The sequence below is a fragment of the Perca fluviatilis genome, chromosome 8 (assembly GCF_010015445.1).
Source record: "Perca fluviatilis chromosome 8, GENO_Pfluv_1.0, whole genome shotgun sequence".
In the NCBI taxonomy this organism is placed as follows: domain Eukaryota; kingdom Metazoa; phylum Chordata; class Actinopteri; order Perciformes; family Percidae; genus Perca; species Perca fluviatilis.
The window spans coordinates 19,296,803-19,318,000 of record NC_053119.1 but is presented as its reverse complement, the minus strand read 5'-3'; the positions used below and the strand labels follow the sequence as shown (position 1 = coordinate 19,318,000).

General features: G+C 39.5%; 2 protein-coding genes across 2 annotated transcripts; both read left to right on the top strand.

The window, feature by feature from the left end:
• Positions 1-522: 522 nt before the first annotated feature.
• arpp19b (cAMP-regulated phosphoprotein 19b) lies at positions 523-2,616 on the top strand. The gene is made up of 3 exons (XM_039808761.1): positions 523-733; positions 1,279-1,401; positions 1,492-2,616. The coding sequence occupies exons 1-3, from the start codon at positions 689-691 to the stop codon at positions 1,660-1,662; spliced, it is 339 nt and encodes a 112-aa protein (XP_039664695.1). The 5' UTR covers positions 523-688; the 3' UTR covers positions 1,663-2,616.
• Positions 2,617-4,337: 1,721 nt separating this feature from the next.
• LOC120564048 (unconventional myosin-Va-like) lies at positions 4,338-21,008 on the top strand. The gene is made up of 40 exons (XM_039808686.1): positions 4,338-4,608; positions 4,991-5,101; positions 5,795-5,966; positions 6,263-6,407; positions 6,539-6,695; positions 6,776-6,919; positions 7,335-7,416; positions 7,522-7,629; positions 7,763-7,869; positions 7,962-8,227; positions 9,176-9,257; positions 9,340-9,480; positions 9,613-9,741; positions 9,970-10,053; positions 10,341-10,466; positions 10,762-10,859; positions 10,970-11,056; positions 11,179-11,287; positions 11,401-11,612; positions 11,715-11,871; positions 12,766-13,005; positions 13,186-13,434; positions 14,076-14,169; positions 14,245-14,387; positions 14,774-14,887; positions 15,339-15,473; positions 15,598-15,654; positions 15,847-16,074; positions 16,202-16,269; positions 16,355-16,429; positions 16,516-16,714; positions 17,075-17,168; positions 17,273-17,416; positions 17,547-17,701; positions 17,781-17,870; positions 17,967-18,117; positions 18,225-18,504; positions 18,975-19,149; positions 19,237-19,317; positions 19,809-21,008. Exons 1-40 carry the CDS (start codon positions 4,582-4,584, stop codon positions 19,959-19,961), a joined length of 5,469 nt encoding a protein of 1,822 aa, XP_039664620.1. The 5' UTR covers positions 4,338-4,581; the 3' UTR covers positions 19,962-21,008.
• The last annotated feature ends 190 nt before the right edge of the window (positions 21,009-21,198 follow it).

The window sequence follows — 21,198 nt, the reverse complement described above, 5'->3', positions numbered from 1 at the left end:
TTTAATTTTACCTCCCCTTTTATACGTATGAGACTGTATGGATTAAGATGATTTGAGTCATTTGACTACTGTGAAAGTTAGTCTGATTGGCCTTTACCACCTATGACAGCATGTGGACTATTGACAAGAAATGCTATGAAAAATAAATGCATAACCTTTTATCTTCTAGGCTGAAATAAATGTTTTTAAACATCCTTACGAATTGATCTGCCAATAATATAGATTGCGTTTTAATGAGTCAATAGAAAGTCTTAAATAGGAATTTCTCTAAATTAAATGTTCATTTTGGGAGAATATTTTTCACCAGAAGTACAGATGAAGATTTGATGTCTGCACTTTCAAAGCATAGAGGCATGAATTAACGCAACATGTTGTATAAAAGCACATGGCATGTCATCCCTTTTTTTAATGCGCTTTTTACTGTGCAGATTGTAAAATGACTGTACAAGACTTAATAAGGTAATATTTAATACTATTGTCGCGCTTGACACATAAAATGATCTGATGGTCCCAGTCTGCATCTCTGGCATCGATTCCTCGGCCTGTTGCTGGACAGGCTGCATGACAGGCTACTACCCCCGCCCAGTCTCTCCCAGTGCCACCTTTCATCTTCCAGAAGAGCTGGTTGAACGGCTAACGTGACGTTACACCCGCAGTTTTGCTAGCAAAGCAGGGATACAATACAGCTATGTCCGAGGAGGTTGACGGAACGAGGACTTCGGAGGAACAGCAGGTAGATTGTAACGAAGACGAACCGCTATTTTAACTAACGTTGGTTAGCCAGTGCTGGTAGCACGTCGAATCTGGTATATTAGCATGCGGCTAGCGGCAAGCTAGTTAGCCAGTAGCTAGCTACTCTTGGCGAATGTCATCAGCGATGCTACCGCCAAGTAATTAGCTGATTAGCTCCTAGCGTTTATTGTCAATGCAAAGCAAAAATCCTGCTGTTTTGGGGGCCGACGAGTATCTTAGGTAGCCACAATCACTTGTAAATTGATTGATAGCTTCGCTGAAATTGATTAATGCTCTTAGCTAAACATGCTAGCTTAGTTAATTGGCAGGATTAATGCTAGTGCAAACACCAGTTGGAGTTTTCCCTCATGGCGACGCCTGCATATTGTAAAAAAAAAAAAAATGTTTAGCCATACTAGCTGCTACTGCTGTCAGAGTATATTGGAGTTTCATTAATCACTTATGTCGTATGCACTTTTAACGAAATGTTTCCCCCTTCAAGTTAAGTGTAGCATTTTCCATCCATACACTGTGCTCTTTCTGCAGGAAATGGAGGACAAAGTAATCAGTCCAGAGAAAGCGGAGGAGGCCAAACTGAAGGCCAGGTATCCTAACCTGGGAGCCAAGCCTGGCGGTTCAGACTTACTCAGGAAAAGACTTCAGAAGGGGGTGCGTTTTCATACCTAAACCTGTCTAGCGCCTCATTTAATAAATACCAGCCTTACAATGTTCTCACTTTATATCTTCTCGTTTGTCCAGCCAAAGTATTTTGACTCTGGTGACTACAACATGGCCAAGGCCAAAATGAAGAATAAACAGTTGCCATCAGCCCCAACGGAGAAGACTGAGATCACTGGGGGGCACATCCCAACACCTCAGGACCTGCCTCAAAGAAAGACTTCAATCGTGGCCAGCAAACTGGCTGGTTGATGGTTTTATGTTTACTGTTTTGTTTTCATTCCAACCCCCACTTCATATCTACCTGCCGTTTACATTTTTGTTTATTTATCCCTTTAAATGTATTCTCTATGAAACAAGTTATGTATCAAGCCAAATTCTTGAGAACAATTGGCAACTGTCAGGCACTGAATTGCCATTTAGTTAAATCCAACAAAAAATGGTAGCTGAACATGTTTCTCAAGATCCTAAAAGACTAGTCATTGATTATACAATTATTATATGTGAATGGAAGTTAATGCTATCTTATGCTCACATAACATTTTCACTTTTAAGGATATATGCCTCCATACAAATCGCCTGTCTAACAGCAGCTGAAGAGCATGTGCAGAGGAATCATGTTCCACCATGTTGCTGATAATTGCAGATTCAAAAATGGAGTTATGACTACAGACAGTTTGCATTGATGTATGTGTGAAGTAGAAGTGTAATTTACAGATTTGCCTTTCAGTTTGGAGGCATGTCTGTTTAAATAGTGAAAAGTGACATAATCCTTGTTTTTGTTTTCTAATCCTTAATTGTGTCCTTTCCTCACTCTGTGAAGCTGTTTGATTCTGTACTTTTAAAGTACTGCAGATTAGATCACACACACACACACACACTTTGTAGGCAGTTGTATTTTAATTCATTTTAGTGACATTGGTTTGCAAGGACTTGCTGCTGGTCTCCATGTCATCCTGACCTCTAAAATGGCCTTAAAAGTAATGAAACGTTGTTCCTCTTGAGCAATATTTGCTCCCTCAGTAAGAATCTTAGTTATAAATTGCCTGAAATGTCTGTCACTGTCTGACTGAAATCACTTAAGATTTTATGGAAAGAAACTCCCATGACCTGTCTGGAGTGTGCATGTGCATTTACTGTGCAGTTGCACTGTGCCATTTGTTTGTAAATAAAATAGTTTTGCATAATATCTTATAAGTACACTTATTTAATTGTGTTCTTGAATTTATTTTTACACTCAGATGTTACTTAAACTACCTGCATTAAAAATAGCCCAGTTTATGTTGTACTTAAGTAGAAGCCAAAGAAGATAAAAATATGCTTTCAACCATGGGGTGCAGTATTCTAAAAATTTCAGAATCCTATACCCGTTTGTGTGTTTTCATTATATTAGCCAATTTTTACTAACTTTTTCATATTTTCCTGTTATTAAGGAACATTTAGTTAAGCGTTGAAATAATTATAACACAAGGTAACCACAATGGATACTTGATTTATGGCAAAGTAACTTGTGAAAATATAGAAGCCAGAGCAGTAAAAAATACATATGTAGCATGCACCCATTTTAAATGTTATTTGATTGATGCTTTGACCAGTACCTGCTATTTTATTGTGGAGGTAAACTATTCCATATACAGGTGTGGACATGAGTCTAAACTAGCGTGTAAAGCCTTACCCTGCCAAGTAAATGCTGTCAGAAATTCCCGTGTAAGTATATTTTCGTATGAAATGTAGCAAGTGGTGTAATTGAGTTTCACAAAAGGAAGTTCTTAAGGGTCAGTACCTCAAATGCAGTCTAATTACAGTACAGAGCAGAACCCTGACCAGTTAAGGGAGTGGGAGGGCGGAGGGTCATTTTACCCAGTATTTAAAATTAAAAGGGGACCAATTAAAAAAGAAACTGGCAAACATTTTAGTACTGAGGATAACCAGACCATGATGTAATGTGAAAAGGAAATTGGATATTGAAACAAAGACAAATGGATATTGGGAAATTGTAATTTGAAAATGAGAAGGGAAATTTAAACTCCCCCATTTGAAATCAATTCAATAACCGACTTTCTAGCTAACTACATTACCCCCTGACTTATGTTAGTGAGATAATATTTGCTCTTATCCTATTTGTAGTCCATCATAATCTCATGATAAAGCTTTACTGCATGATTGCTCAGTTACATCCCTGGTTATCAACAAGTCTTAAATCACAATATAATGTTAGATAGCAATACTAACTTTTTTTCTGATGTGGGCTGGTTTTGATAATAAGCAAATTAGGATTAACTGTAATGAGATTCAGCAAAAGTAGATAACAGTCCTCTAACGTGGTGTGATTTTCCATCCCCCAGTATCAATAATGCACATGTATCAGTATGGCAGTAATCAGTGCTGGAATGTAATTACAGTAAGTAGCCTACATTTACTCAAGTAAAGAGTACAAATTTGAGGCGTCTTTTCTTTTCATGCCACTTTCTACTTCTACCCCACTACATTTCAGAAGGAAATATTTTACTTTTTACTCAACTACATTAATCTGTCAACTTTAGTTACTAGTTACTTTACAAATTAAGATTTTTGCACACAAAACACGTTTATAATTTTGTTTTTAATTATAAATTAAACTACCCAACAATACATAGGCCTACATAAGTACAGCTGAAATAATTAGACGATTACACACTTAGTTGACTGACAGAACTGTTTTAATCGTTTCCAGTTTCTAAAATGTGAGGATTCTTCTGCATTGAGTACTACTTTTAACATTTTCAATGCAGGACTTTTACCTGTGACAGAGTATTTTTAAAGTGTGGTATTAGTACTTTTACTTAAGTAAAGGATCTGAATACTTTTTCCACCAGGAATGTTCACACAACCTCAGCCTTCTCCTCCATGTTCTCAGGTAGTTGTTACCATAGACACATGTTACGAGCGCGTTGGCCGCTGGGAGGCACGCAAGACGCACGAGAGCAAAACGTGTCAGGGCAATCGCAGCTGACAGGCAGACAACTGTTGTTAACAGTAATGTTAGTAGAACTCTCCTCCCGGCTCAGAGCACCGAACCCAGGAGGGGAACTCAAAACAGTTCACGTTTTCTACTCTGGGAGTTACTTAAATGTTGTATCTTCTCTCTGCGGGCAGAGAAAAGTTTCTGAGGGCTCACTGAGCGACTAAGACATGGCAGCCTCTGAACTTTACGCCAAGGTAGGCATACTGAATTAGTGACGATTGTCCAACGGTTTTATCTAGCTAAAGTTATGTTAGTTCACTTGAATGTATCTTTCAAGAATGGTTTATTCCTACCAGTCACTTAGCGGTGTTAACAGAACAGCTTTTTATTGTTTTTTTTGTTTTGTTTTTTAATTTTAATGTATTGCTTTTTTTATAAATCCGTCTGCTACTTAAAGTACCCCGTATCCATCCACATTACACGCATGACTGCTGTCTGCTGACTTCAAGTTAGCTTTCCATTTTCCTGAGGTAGCCTACATGTCACTACAGTTTTGCTGTAGTTTTGTAAAAGACTGTGTTACTGTAAGTGCAGTGGTTGAATGGCTCTGACCCGGTTTCTCTCTGTGTCCATCAGTTTGCCCGTGTATGGCTGCCAGATGCAGAAGAAGTGTGGAAGTCAGCAGAGCTTGTCAAAGATTACACTCCTGGCGACCAGAAGCTGACTCTGCAGCTGGATGATGGCACGGTGAGACAGGCAAATGAGACACACACACACACACACACACACACACACACACACACACACACACACACACACACACACACACACACACACACAGAGTCATACTCTGGGAGATAGAGGCACTGAGGTGGAAATGGGTGTGATGTTCTGTCAGAGAGCCATGCACATATTTCTCTGCTAAAACACTGGGCAATGGAGCCTCATAAATCTCTGTGTGCTGTGAGATTATTCGAGGCAGCTGTGGTGTTTGGTAAATGCACATAGATTCCCAGTCAAGACAAACACCTTGTGCCTCTGTATGCAACTCTGCAAAACTTTGAATACAATAAGCCAGTGTAATGTACTGGGTTCAAAATAGATGATGGACTGATGAAAATGTATAAACGGTTCATTTTTCACTTAGTGCTGTTGCTACCTGCAGCTGTGATGTCGAGTTTGGGCATGCACTTCAGGTATGGAAATAAGGCCAAAGTATGAGTGAACATGAACAAGCCAAGCACAGTGGTTGTTAGTTAACTTTAACATGAAGTACAACTGATGCTAAGATTGTATTGCTTAACTGTCTATTTTTTCTTGTTTGTTGTCTGTTTTCCACTGGTTGTCCTAACAGTTTTTGCAGTTTTTCTTAAATGAAAGCAAATTACTATCGTTCTCATAGTGTGGGTACTTATACCTAACTTCTGGTGTCTTTCCTAGGAGGTGGAATACAAAATAGACCCCCGAACCAACAACCTGCCACCACTAAGAAACCCTAACATCCTGGTGGGGGAAAATGACCTCACAGCTCTCAGCTACCTGCACGAGCCTGCAGTGCTACACAACCTTAAAGTGCGCTTTACCGACTCCAAGTTGATTTACACATACTGTGGTAATGAGCTTCATCTCTTTTTGAATCACACTATCACTGTCACTGTAGACTTTGGAGCACAGCTCACTGTACGCTCTGCAATAATCTACAGTACATCATGCTGATTATTGTGGGCAGGCTGCTCTTAAAGGAACACACACTAAAATGTATTACATGAATTTGGGACAATGTACACAAAATAACTACTTTCAAGGTTCACCGTTCATTCATTTGAATCCATGTCAGATAACATTAGATAGGTTTATGCTGTTGTTAATCTCTGTCTAACTGAGAATTTTTCTCTTTGTGGTATTTAGGAATTGTCCTTGTTGCCATTAATCCTTATGAGAGCCTGCCCATCTATGAATCGGACATCATCAATGCCTACAGTGGGCAAAACATGGGAGACATGGACCCCCATATATTTGCAGTAGCAGAGGAAGCATACAAACAGATGGCTAGGTTTTGTAACCCCCAAATACATTTCATTTTACATTTAAAGCAAATAAAATGTAAATTTCCTTTTATGATGATACTCTAAATGTCTTTTAGCTGATATTTAATCTGTATGTCATCACATATTTTTTACACAGAGATAATAGAAACCAGTCCATCATAGTGAGTGGTGAGTCAGGAGCTGGCAAAACTGTCTCTGCGAAGTACGCTATGCGTTACTTTGCCACAGTCAGCTGCTCCTCTGATGAAGCCAATGTTGAGGAGAGAGTCCTTGCCTCCAGCCCCATCATGGAGGTAACATTTAACACTGCAGGATAATAACACAAAATTCTATAATGACAGGTTACTGAGAGCCTTTTGTGTGTTTCTTCTAGGCTTTTGGGAATGCCAAGACAACAAGGAATGACAACAGCAGTCGCTTTGGGAAGTACATTGAAATTGGGTTTGATAAGCAGCATTGTATAATTGGGGCTAACATGAGAACCTACTTACTGGAAAAGTCTAGAGTTGTGTTTCAGGTAAATGTCATTGGTATGGTTTTAGCTTGCATGTCTTTAGGTGACTACTTTCAGTGTTTGAATGTGGCCATTCTATCATCTGTGGTCCTCTTCACAGTTAATTGATTTAATACACTCTAATATGCATGCAACATGTGTATATCTTAGCAACGTAATAAAAAACAACATAAACAACACTCAGTTTAGCCTGCCTCAGAACCCTTGACTCAGAAAAATGGCAATATATTGGGTTTTCTAAGCAACTGTCAACTGTTTTTTTAAGAGAAAACTTGATCTCAGCTTAAGTCTGGGTTTGGCAATGTGCTTGCCGTTTATGCATCTACAGTTGACAGAGTTATCCGTTTTACTGAAAGTGTTTGCAGTTGTTATTTAATTTACTTGGCTTTCATTTTACATCTCTTTGGGCTACTTTTAGGCCCACGATGAAAGGAACTACCATATATTCTACCAGCTGTGTGCCTCTTCACATTTACCAGAGTTCAAAGCCTTTGATTTAGGTATGAGAGTTACTAAAAGGATTAGCAGGATTTAGTAGAAGAAAACAAACAAACAGCTCTATCTCATCTATTAAGTACAATATTTAATATGATTAATGTTTGAAGGTTGCGCAGATGACTTCCACTGTACTAACCAGGGTCAGAGCCCAGTCATCGATGGAGTGGATGATGCCAAAGAGATGTGCAATACCAGGAGGGCTTTCTCCCTGTTAGGTGAGTGATAATTGCATTTCAATAAGGTTTGCAATTACATCATGTTTTATGGACATTATTTTTTGTTTTGTTTCCAGATGTCCTTACATAATTGATCATTATTCATTGTATTATTGTTCTGTTTTCATTGTAGGAATCAGTGAAAGTGATCAAATGGCAATTTACCAAATTTTGGCAGCTATTCTCCATCTTAGCAATGTGGAGGTGAAAGATCAGTCAGCAGACAGATGCAGCATCTTGGTAAAAACTGATTAATTAATTGTATGTCTGAATGTTGTATTGAAGATTTGCAGATCTGTACCCGTAGATCATTATTGTTAATGTATTTCCAGCCAGACAATGTCCACCTGATGGTGTTTTGTGAGTTGATGGGGGTGCCCTGTGAAGAAATGGCCCACTGGTTATGTCACAGGAAACTCAAGACGACTACAGAAACCTATGTCAAGTCTGTCTCTAAAATGAATGCGGTCAATGGCCGAGACGCCCTGGCCAAACACATCTATGCTGGACTCTTCAGCTGGATTGTGGCCAGTATTAACAATGCCTTAAAGTCTGCAGCAAAACAGCATTCCTTCATTGGTGTGCTCGACATTTACGGGTATGTTTTTATCTCCAGCGGCCTCATTTATCAACAGTGCATAGAAAATATTCTAAATTCTATCTTACAAATTCAATTTAGTATGTGCTTAAGTACAAAAAATCGTACGCACATCAGTAAGTAATCAATCTTGATAAATCCCACCTATTCTTAACGACCATGCTCGTTCACGATTAGGCCATTTGCATTCAGAAACGCCTCCAATCAACCATATATGGTAACAACACAATCCTTTATCAACCATGTGAATGTGTTTTTTCCCTCACAAGAATAATGGCAAAGAGAGCAAAGAAGAGAAACTTCTCAAACTGGTAGATGAGGTTGAATCTAACCAACAAATATTGTTTGGTTCAAAGAAAAAATGCTGCATGGGAGAAGGTCACGAATATCACGACCCAAATCCAGCAGTACATTTTTGGGGAAGCGCCCCCTACTTAGAAGCCACTCTGTGCAGATGAGCGCAATCTTTGAGCGCATTGTTTGCCAAGTCTTGCCATAACGTAAGATAAGACATTGAACTATATTTCAAACATTTGTCACAGCTGTCTTTTTATTGGGTTTGACACCAATTAGGCAACTTGTCTCTTTAAATTAAGACAAATGACTACTTTAGTGTTTTCTAATAAATGGAAACACAGGACATATGTGGATGTTGATTGCGTTATGCATACTGTGACACTCTTAAATGCTTTTTATTTGTAGTATCGCTATTCTACCACTAGATTCTGTTCGTAAGCATGGCCAGAGCTGTGCTTATATTTCCACACATTCCCAAGTGTAGGTACAAGTTGGTAAAAACCCCACTTTGCGTGGCAATGTTCTTACGCACTACATACGCACACATCCGTGCGTACGCACGGTTGATAAATGAGGCTCCAGGTTTGTGGTTTTTCCATGTATTGTTCCCTGGATGGACATGTTTTAATTTAAACATGTATTTTTCTTCAGGTTTGAAACATTTGATGTCAACAGCTTTGAACAGTTTTGCATCAATTATGCCAATGAGAAGCTTCAACAACAGTTCAACCTGGTATGTGTATTTTCTTGCTTAACACGTTAATTTTGTAGTCAAAACGTACACATAAATCATTTCCAGCTATTCCTCCCTGCAGCATGTCTTTAAACTGGAGCAAGAGGAGTACATGAAAGAGGAGATTCCCTGGACATTGATTGACTTTGACGACAACCAGCCATGTATTGATCTCATTGAAGCCAAGCTGGGGGTTCTGGACCTTCTGGATGAAGAGTGCAAAGTAAAATGCCAGTTTTATTTCATTTTGTTCCATTCAGCTACTTTCCACTGGAGGAATCTCCACCATGCTCTATTTGGAGGTTATGACTAAGGCCATGACTAACTGATGTGTCAGCTCTTCCTGTTTCAATAGATGCCCAAAGGCTCTGATGACACATGGGCCCAGAAACTGTACAACACCCTGCTGAAGAAGCAGAATGCTTACTTTGATAAACCCAGGTTATCAAACAGAGCTTTCATCATCCGCCACTTTGCAGATAAGGTATAACACAGCTGTCTCATGCTGAGGCATTACATCTCAGTGGTCAGCAGATGGATGGATGACTCAAGTATGAAAAAGTCTCAAAGAATGATATGCCTTCACCACAAATGTTTGATGATTCTAGATTATCTTTATTAGAGCAGTACTATTCAGTCCACTTCAAACTTTGAATGATGAAAATCACCTTTTAGTGAAAGAACACTGTGTAACCTGGTCCTTTGTGCCTAGGTGGAGTACCAGTGTGAGGGTTTCCTGGAGAAAAACAAGGACACAGTCAATGAGGAGCAGATAAATGTTCTGAAAAAGAGCAAGGTGAAATGGTTTATAAATAGTTATTTATATTTGCACTTCCTAGTGCTTCCTAATTAGTCAGTTTGTCAAGGTCAACACCTCCTCAACTGAAAAAGTTGAGAAAAAAAAGTATATACGTATATTTTGTGTTGCAAGTCCCTGGGTACACCCTAGAATTGTTCTACCACAACTTTTGGAGGAAATACACCCACTTTTGAATTTCCTATTGAAAACACTGCCATCTGCTGTTCAATGATATTGACTTTGTATTTTGTTGCTGTTGATCTCTGAAAAAAATATCTTTTCAGGTTGTTTGGTTGCTGAAGCTGTTTGAGGATGATGAGAAGGCAACGAGTTCTACGAACAAGCGTGCTAGTGTCACTGGAAGGACCGGTCAGACTCCGAGGGATAATAAGAAGACTGTTGGACTGCAGGTGAGAGCATAAAGAGCAGGAGACATGACATTTGATTGTGTGGGGAAAATGCATTATTAAAACCTATTTTGTGGAGAAGTTATGGAAAATCATATTTAAATGAATGGTTTCCTCAGCTGGTCAGATTGAAGTGCCTTTAAGGAAATAAATAACTACCAGTCCTTTCTAAGTGATGTACTGTATGCATTGTCATTCAAATGCTGATATTTGACATTTAAACCGAATGTTCAAGCACATTTTTATAATTCATGTATTTCCAAACAAATCAAGGATCTATCGTTGTCTTTTTACTCAGTTTCGACAGTCTCTACATTTGCTGATGGACACACTAAATGCTACAACTCCTCACTACGTACGCTGCATCAAGCCAAATGACCACAAATCTCCATTCATGTGAGGGTGATTTCACTCTTCTGTTTCATATGATTATCTGCAACAAGCACACATGAAATAGTAGTACGTTCCTTTTTGTAAAACTTGTTTGTATTTTATCTTTTATAAAGCATGGATCCTGTGAGGGCAGTGCAGCAGCTTCGAGCATGTGGCATCCTCGAAACAATCCGGATATCAGCAGCAGGCTTCCCATCTAGGTAGCATATCAACAACTGCACCTGGTACAGAGCACAGGGCCATGGGCAGTTTATGTGTTTACATTACATAGACCTATACAAAATAATCTCTCCAAATTGTCTTATTAACATGAATATTGCAGATGGACCTATCAGGAATTCTTTAGTCGTTATCGGGTCCTCATGAAGCAAAAGGATGTGCTTCTTGACAGAAAACAAACCTGCAAAAATCTCCTCGAAAAACTTATAAAGGTATGTCTGCATTGTATAACAGCATTCCCATAATGTCAGTAACAAAATAAATGTAACTTGCACAGAAACATTACATATTATATTTGCTAATGTATATTCTGTTTTCTTCCTAGAACCAGGATAAGTATAAGTTTGGCAAAACCAAGATCTTCTTCAGGGCTGGTCAGGTGGCTTACCTGGAGAAGTTGCGTTCTGACAAGCTGCGTATGGCGTGTGTCCGCATCCAGAAGACTATCCGCTGCTGGCTAGCCCGCAAAAAGTACCTGAGGATGAGGGAATCTGCTATCACCATACAGAGACATGTACGGGGTCACCAGGCACGCTGGTGAGTGGAGACGTCAAACCACAGCAGAATAAGAAGTTGAAAGATATCAACTTCTAGCTGATATACGTAGCATATTTCTTACCTGTTTTTTCCCCCTGTCAGTTATGTTGCGTTTCTGCGAAGAACCAGAGCAGCTATTATCATTCAGCGGAATGTGCGTATGTGGGTGACCAGGAGACGCTACCAGCAGCAGCGCTCTGCAGCTATCACTATTCAGTGCATCTTGAGGGCCTACATGGCTAGAAAGCAGTACTATAAGGTAATGCTGTGCTTGATGCTTGAGGATGATACCGGTATGTTATTTTATAATTCCACACTTGTAAAACACTTGTTTTATAGTCAAAATTTGATTTTACAAACATAATTCCAGGAGGCAATATCAACATCAGCCTTGATTTTTAGCTTGCCTGTTGGGTATTTATAAGTCTGTTTTCTGGAGGATTTTTCTCAACCCATAGAGGAACTTAATAGTTGCATATTACAATAACCATACTGGATTTAATAGGTCCCACAAAGACCAGGAATTATTGCCTCTTGAATACAATATGGAAAGGTTCCCAGCTCAAAGGAAGCCCAGATGTGCCAGATTCCGTTACTTACATTGTTGAGGCAGTGAAACCTTGTAGCAGCAGTACACCAGATTGTTTGCACTTCCTAAACCTTGATCGCTGTGTAGGATTCTTAATCATTAAGTCGTGAATAAAGACCGACAATATTAATTCTGGCCTTGTTGACCTTGTTTACACTTTTAAATAAAATGTTGTTTTGAACAGTAAGTTTCACTGGAATCGCATTGCTCTGTAACAGCTTGTCATTCACGTACACTGCAACAAGGAACCTTTTACATTTTATAAGTTTCCTTGACTGAAACAGGAAATAAACTGACGCATTTTGAATGTTTACGTTTAAAACTGTGAAATGGACTGGCAACAGGTATGTAAGACCGAAACTATCGCAATTTATTTTCATTTTAATCCTTTTTTTTTTTTTTTTATGTAGAAATAATCTTACCATCACGTTTAAGAGAGAATCGAAAAATGTTGTACACGTGGCCCCTGGACTTCCACCTCACCTCTTGCACTCACTTATTGCAAGTCCTGTCATTACCATTTCACTTATAAAATTGACATTCCATATTTGTCTTTTTTCACAGTTGGTGTTTGAGCAAAAAGCTGTTGTCCTCCAGAAATGGGTGAAAGGCTGGCTGGCTAGACGGCATTTCAGACGCACCGTGGCTGCCATCGTCCTGCTGCAGAGCTGTGTACGTCGCATAAAGGCCAAGAAGGAATTGAAGAAGCTGAAAGTGGAGGCGCGCTCTGTGGAGCGCTTCAAGAAGCTCAATGTTGGCATGGAGAACAAGATTATGCAGTTGCAGCACAAGATAAATGAGCAGGTGTGTATTGTGTGAGTATGTGTCAGTATCTATTTTTTTGTGTTAGGTAGTTATTTACTCTGGAATGTACCATTTTAAAAAAAAAAAAAAAAAAAAAAAAAAAACTGTAGCTTGGAGAAACATTGGGTTATTGGGAGTTGTCGTATCACATGCACCGCATGTGTGTTTCTCCCCCTGCAGCATAAAGAGAACAGAGAGCTCAGTGAGAGGCTGAATGCTGTGGAGAAGACCCAGACTATGGAGAGAGAGAAACAGAGCAGAGAGATCGAAAGCCTACGTAGATCAGAACAGGAGGCCAAAGCCAAGGCAGTGACGGTTCCCTCTCTGCTGGAGAAGCTCTCCTTCCTTCAGCACGAGCTGGAAAACACCCGCAGAGAGAAAGAAGACCTTGAAGCGCAGACCAAGGTATACAAGGAGCAGACACAACAGGTAGGCCTACTTCATCTAGATTTATCCAAATTGACTGCTGGGCAACTTCACTAGAATTTTCTACATAGCGCTCTTTCTTTAATTATCTGGAATGGTAATCGATAGGATTGATGACATTGCATTGGTGGAGATACATTAGTGCCCTTGATGACATTTAGTTAAAATCATATTGTACCACACGCTCAAACTGTTATTTTCCACACTAAGCCGGACAGCAGAGGTTTGTTAATTTCCGTCAGGGTTTCTCACCAATCAGCTGATCTGTCATCGCTCAAATTGTGTTTCCATTAATTTGTGGGCTTTTTAAAATTGTTTATATATGTATGTTTATGTGGGGCATGCATTTGGTTCTACCGCTGACTGTGTGATCCCTTATTTTTTTTTGCTTTAAGATGATCACATAGACCGTAATTGATTTATGATTTTTAAGTTTGCTAATGACCAAAATGTTCTGAAAAGAAAGGAAACATTTGAGCTACAAAAGACCGTATGAAATGCCAGATAAAAATGTGTAATGTTTGCTCTTGTTGCATTTTATGAACTTACTTTGCTCCATTTTTGTTGGTTTCTAGAACCTCAAAAGCCAAGTTAAATGGGACTAAAGACTAAGATTACATTATTTAACCCACTCTCTCGATCAGGTGGTAGAAGACCTTAATATGAAGAACAGCTTGTTGAACAGCGAGAAAGATGAGCTGAACAAACTAATCCTGGAACAAGCCCATCAGTTAACAGGTACTGAGCAGTTCACCTCAAACCCCCTCAGGCCTCAAGCAATTGCTGCATTTAAAAAAAACTGTTTTGTTTCAGATATTAAAACCTACGTTGAGAATGCAGAACAGCTGGAAAAGGACTTAACTGAAGAGCGCTCTCGCTACCAAAGTCTGTTGAGTGAAAACCTGCATCTGGAAGAGCGGCACAGAGACCTGAAGGAAGAGATGAATCTCAGCACTGTGAGGAATCCGTCATTCAGCGTCACAGTGTTGACATTGCAACTGCATTTTTCATTTTATTCATCGTAATTTTTAGATTCAATAGTAATTTGTGGATTCTAACAATATGGCAATTTCAAGAGGGTTTCACAAACCAGAATAACTTAAATTAAGAAGTTTACTGGTTCATGTAAAACTTTTTTACATGGTGACAATAGTTTACAGAGATAGAAAAAACAGTCACCTGTACCAACACGTAATAAGTGAAATGTTAACACAACGTCAGTGTACAAATTATATGTGACATTTGAAAAATGTTCATCATGATGGAAAAAGTTTAGGTCTGGCTACTTCCTTCTGTAACATGTTTTTTTTTTTTTTTTTTTTTTTTCTTCACACCTAACCAGAGTTCAAGCAAATCTGGTCACAATAGGACAGACTCCAACTACAGCAGCAACTCATCTGAGTTTAGTCAGAGCTTAGGCTCTACTGAGGGAGAAGACTGCTCCATACAAACAGAGGTAATGTGGAAAACCACACAATATCATGGTGCAGTATCACTATTGCCTTAAAGTGATACATATACAGGCCCAAAAATGTATCTTTTTGAGTATGAAAGGCTCACACCCTGTGCACTTCAAGGTGGCTGTAAAACATTTGTATTTTCTATGAAAGAATAGCAGCTGTGGTGTGAACATAGTCAGTTAACAAATTGTTTTGATGTTGGAAAAATTGGTGTCACCTACAAACAGCTGCTTAACTGACGTGTCAGTTATAATGTCAGTGATTAAATGATCACTGTGAATAGTTAGATTACAAGTAGTTACAAAACAATGGACACTTATTCCTTGACACAGCTGTGGGAAGATTTTTTTTTTTTTTTGGCCTTGTCTGTGTTATAATCCTATTAGTGCAGCATTCTAGTTAGTTTGTGAAGAGATTCATCAACCAATGCCTGCTGTGTTTTGTTAGGATAAGACCCAGGCAACGGTGGACCTGCCGGTCCTTCTGAAGCTCCAGAGAAGAGTGAAGGAACTGGAGCAGGAAAACCGGTCACTATGGCAGCAGCTGGATAACAGAGAAGATGCCCAACAAGAAAGGGCAGAAGTAAGTACTTATTGGTGAAATTACTAAATAGACAGAAGAGTTGTGTATGAAATAAGCTATTAGTTCTGTTTTGGTTTAATGGTTGGTATTTACATTATGTGTATATTGGGTTTTTTTTTAAAAGGAGGCGGAGGAGCAGAGAACTGTTGGCAGAGCAGAGCTGGACTTGGAGACACTGAAGGTATAACTTTGTCAGCTACATGTTTGACTTTGTCAGGTACATGTATTGGGATCTAAGCAATATCTCTTTCAACATCCTGAAAGGAGATGTCCTAAAAGACTCATCCCATTAATATACCTTAAAACTTTCTGATTTCTAATGTAATGGCGAATAGAGACAAAAATTAATAGTTTGTTTCTCTAAATGTCTTAGCGACAAGAACTGGAGGCTGAGAACAAGAAGCTGAAGCAGGATCTAAACCAGCTGCGGAAGTCTCTGACCAATGAGAATAGTGAATTGGCGCCCCCTATCCCTGGCTCTCTGCCCTACAACATACTGCTGGATCACCTCAGTTCTTCCAATGAGGAGCTGGAGATGCGAAAAGAGGAAGTGCTGCTCCTCCGGTCACATATGGTCCGCCAAGAGGCCCTTAAACACAAGGTGAGAAAGTAAATTACATTGTTACAATTACTACATTCATATTTTTTTATTCAGTATTTTTGCCTTTAATGCAACAGACATCTGACGATACCGAAATATAATCTATCCCATATGAACTGTTCTCTAGGACTCTGTGCTCGGGGAAGGTGTGAAATTAGATCTAAGTGAAATTCCCTCATTTCAAGATGTTGACAGGTAAGACGTGTGGCTCCCACTCCACTTGAAATCCATCAGGTGGTACAGTTAAGTGTTTTTTAAATTCTCTGATGCTGTTCCTCAGGTCCACAGGCATCCATACACTGAATGAAGATGGAGAGCTGTGGCTGGCTTATGAAGGCTTGAAAGAGACCAATAGGTAATGAAACAATATTCTGTAGTTGGTTAGTGCATTCAAGCATGACCATGCCTCATGGAATTGAATACTATCCCTCCATCTTCCAGACTTCTGGAGGGCCAGATGCAGGAGCAGGAACGTGTTCACAATGAGGAGTATAGGAAGCTGCATGAGGAGGTGAAGAAGTTGAAGGCTGAAAAGGAGCAACAGCAGAAGCTGCTGGCCCAGAGCCTCCTCCTGCCTGAAGATGCCCGTATTGATGCGAGCCTGAAGAACGAGATCACACTGCTCACCAATGACAACCTGGTGGGTCTGCTCACTGGTCTGGATCTGTCACTCTGCCTTTTATCAATTATTACGACTGTGTAATTATATTTTCACAATGCAGAGTTCCTTCATAGTAAACAGTTAAATGTCTCTCTCTAATACTGGATCTGTAATGGAAAGGGCCCTCTTATAGTTTACTTTTTCCTAACGGGATTCAGTGTATTGTTCTTTAAGGAAAGATTGTGATTTTCACAGTAATATAAAAAACACAAAAGAGATACGTGTTTTTATGATTTAAGACTTTTTTAAAAGAGTTTCTACGTGACAAAAAGTAAAAAAAAAAGAACACTGTATGAAAGTTTGCCCTCACACTAATCTAGTTTGTTTACATCATTTTAGGAACTCATGAAACAGCAAGAGCAACAAGACAAAACCATGCGCAAGTTAAAAAAACAACTTAAACTTTACATTAAAAAAGTTGAAGATTTTGAAGGTAATCACATGGCACTGATTGTGTTTATACAGTACATTTTCTTAAATGACTTTTGTACAGCATCAATCCTGTGATTTCTTAAATTGTGTCTCTGTTGTATTTAGCGAGTGCTCAGCAAAAGAATAAAGCTCCTGTGATGAGCGCTCCTGTCAGAGCGGTGAATATCACCCGCAAGGAGAAAGAGTACCGGGGCATGTTGGAGTACAGGGAGGGTGACGAGAGCCGCTTGCTTAAGAATCTGGTCGAAGGTATGTTAAACCTGTTTTGCTCATGCAAATGATTTTCTGACCTGGATTTTATGCATGCATGCAAATATTTTTCATTGATCTGGGACACATTATTTGTGCATTTTGCTTTGAATTGTCGTAATCTTCTCAGATCTGAAGCCTCGTGGTGTAGCTGTCAGCTTCACTCCTGGACTTCCGGCTTACATCATCTTCATGTGTGTACGATATGCAGACAATGTGAATGATGATCAGAGAGTCAGCACTCTGCTCAATTCCACCATCAGCAGCATCAAGAGGGTCATTAAGGTGTAGTATATAACTTTCATATGTATAAAGAATGTGACTGATGCTTTTATTTTGAATTAATCTTACACTGTTTCTACAGAGGAGAGGAAAGGATTTTGAAGCGGTGTCTTTCTGGCTTGCCAACACATGCCGATTGATGCACTGTCTGAAGCAGTACAGTGGAGATGAGGTAAGCCTGAGGAAGCTTTGATGCCAGAGTTATGTTTACAGCTGAACATGTTCCTTAATTAACCCTGGATGTCTGTACAACCTCTTTATGCTGTAGGCCTTCATAACGCACAACACAGCTAAGCAAAATGAGCAGTGCCTAGCCAACTTTGAACTGTCAGAGTACCAGCAGGTTTTTGGTGATCTAGCCATCCAAATTTACCGCCAGCTCATCAAATGCATGGAGGACATCCTGCAGCCCCTGATTGGTGAGGAGGCATAATCTCACCATACATATTAACTAAATGTGTTCTTCTCCTGATCGTAACGGAACCACGTGAAATGTATTTTTCCTCAATTTGTGTCTTGTGTGTAGTGGCAAGCATGCTGGAGCACGAGACAATCCAGGGTGTTTTGGGGTCCAAACCCACAGGCCTGAGGAAGAGAAGCACCAGTTTCCCAGAGCCGGCTGTTACAGTGGAAGTCCTGCTGCAGCGTCTTGGCCTCTTCTACACCACCATGAGCCAGCACGGGATGGACTCGGACCTCATTAAACAGGTGGTCAAGCAGCAGTTTTACATCATCTGTGCGGTCACACTCAACCACCTGCTGCTGCGGAAGGACATGTGCTCCTGGAGTAAAGGCCTGCAGATCAGGTATGGCATAGAATGGCCTTTGGCCTGTTATTATACTTTATGCAGTGAAATTAGAGAGGCAGAAGAATGTGGATTGAGGTGTGTAGGTAAAACCTGTGGGCAGAGCGTCACAATGCACCCTTCATTTTTGTCTTTATGTCAGAGGAGCGATGCTTAAAGAGGAGCTAATAACTTCCAGTTTGTTATGTTAAGTGATAATTCAGAATGTGTACCACTTTTATGTTCTATCACCAAATATGAAGTCATCTGAATTTGCTAGCCTAAAAATCTGAATGAATTGCCATTTTGTTTTACTTAATTCATATATTAAATATTTGATAATTTTCAAGTCTTTTTGACTTGGTTATAATGATGCACAGACATATTTACACGTGCAGGGTCTCTTACTCTGGTGTCACAGAACAGATTGGACCTTGCTAGACCATACCTTGGTTCAGTCTCAATTGTTTGTCCAATGCCTCTGGCTTTAGGTACAATGTTTGGCAGTTGGAAGAATGGCTGGCAGAGAGGGAGCTTGCAGACTGCGGTGCCAAGGAGACTCTGGAGCCTCTTGTACAGGCTGCACAGCTCCTACAGATCAAGAAGAAGACTGAGGAAGACGCACAAACTATTTGCACAATGTGTTCTGCCCTCACCACAGCACAGGTCCATCATCAGTAAATGTTATGCCTTCTTAATCAGTAGACATGATATGCTGCTCCTGCTTTGATCATTGTGTGTTTCTCTTTGCAGATTGTAAAAGTGTTGACCTTGTACACCCCAGTGATTGAGTTTGAAGAGCGAGTGCCGACCACTTTCATCACAACTATTAAAGTGAGTAGAGGTTTTGTAAATGTGGGCAAGAATGCTAACCTGACTCCGCCAGATGGATTTGCTCGGCATATCCATCTGGGAACTTTCCGTTGGAGAACTTTTTGGAAGGAGCGAAAACACTGGTTAGCTAATTGGATAAACCATCTGTCTATCACCACCTATGTAGGCCAAATCAACCAATCAGATCAAACTCTTGCCGAAACCAGTCAGGAGAAGAGCAAAAAAATCTTTTCCTCCGAGAAAAGCCTTGAGTGCCGTTTTTTGCTCTTCTTTCAATGAAAGAATACTTTCTAATTCGGATAAAACCAACACTGATTGGTCGGTCGTTTGGCGAACGGCTCCAAATTTTCTCTATCTCAGACTGATCTGCGAGTGGAAAACTGGAGCTTGCAAGATCAGGACGGTCTCACGAGGCTACAAGAATGCATGGCTCTTTTTTTGTTGCTATATCTGCATTTATTTAATTATTATTATTTTGTTTTACATTTTAGAACCTTTTAAAAGACAGAGTTGAGTCATCCACTTTGATGATGGATGGCAAGAAGATCTTTTCCGTCACCCTCCCGTTCACACCCTCCTCTGTGGCTCTGGAGACAATCCAGATCCCTGCGAGCCTCAATCTGGGCTTCCTCGCCCGCATCTAGACCTAGACTTCTGACACGGACTCCTGTTTACAAGAGTAAAAACTCCTAAGACTGTTTTTCACCAAAGTTTCTACCAGTTGTAATGTTTACACTATCACTGATTATTGCAGAATGAGGATACATTGTTTACATGTGTCTTTGTATTAGCTTTTCAGCACTGCCTAGCCAAAGAGTAATAACTGTATGAATGGTAAATTTGCAACAACTAAAAAGAAATTTGACTTTTCACATTATGACATCTGCAAGTGATAGATATCCTGGTAACTATTAATATAAGTTTTTTTAATGGTTAACCATGAGCTATGTTAAAATATTGATGTGCATCTGATCTAAATGTTGGAAATGTCTCAAGATGAAATTCTGTTTTATTTCTGTAACTTCAAAACTACTAATATCAGGTGATGGTATTTATGTCTGTACAATGCCAGGGAACAGAAAATAATTTGAGTATGTATTTAACCAGTCTTTATGTTGTCACTTATAGTAAAGGCTGGCTTTTCAGTAAAATGGTTGGAAGTGCTTAAAAAAAAAATAGTTTCACTACCTCACGGGGTGTTGTGGATTTGGAAAATATTTTAATTATGTTTTAGTATTCTCTTTCTTGACACTGACACACTCACTGTTGTAATGGTTCATAGTTATGTAATAAGGTCTAAAATTGTATTTAGCAGTAGATATCCTTCATGGAACACATTTATTTAAACAAGGATGTGCCCTCTAATCCTCATCTAATTATTTGAAAGAAGAGCTGTAGAATTGAGACTGGAAGACTTTTAAAACTCATCTTTTTAAGTCCCTGACAAGTTTAGGGATCTAGGATTTAAAAATATAAGTGTGTGGACTGATGTAACTAACTCTTGCCTTCCAGTCTAAGTAATATCTGATCCTTACATGATCACCATGCTATATGCTGCCAGAGCATGTTATCTTTTATCGTGCCATGTTCATCATGCTCTGTATTTGCAAATGCTTAACATATGAAAATGCCTAAAAAGTTAATAACTGATTAATCTCTGGGTTTTTAAAGCTTCTCAGCTGTGCACACCAGGAATGTGTGAATGTGTTTCCTTGTAGAAGTCTTTCTGGCATTCCCACTGTTTTCTCAATTTTGCAAGTGTTTGTAGGTGGCCAAATATTTACTTAAAAAATAATTTTCGCCTAAATGGGCTCTACTTGTGGTCGTGCAGCGTCTGAAATGGGTCCACGTATGGTGAGCTGACTGAGGTTTTGTATCCGG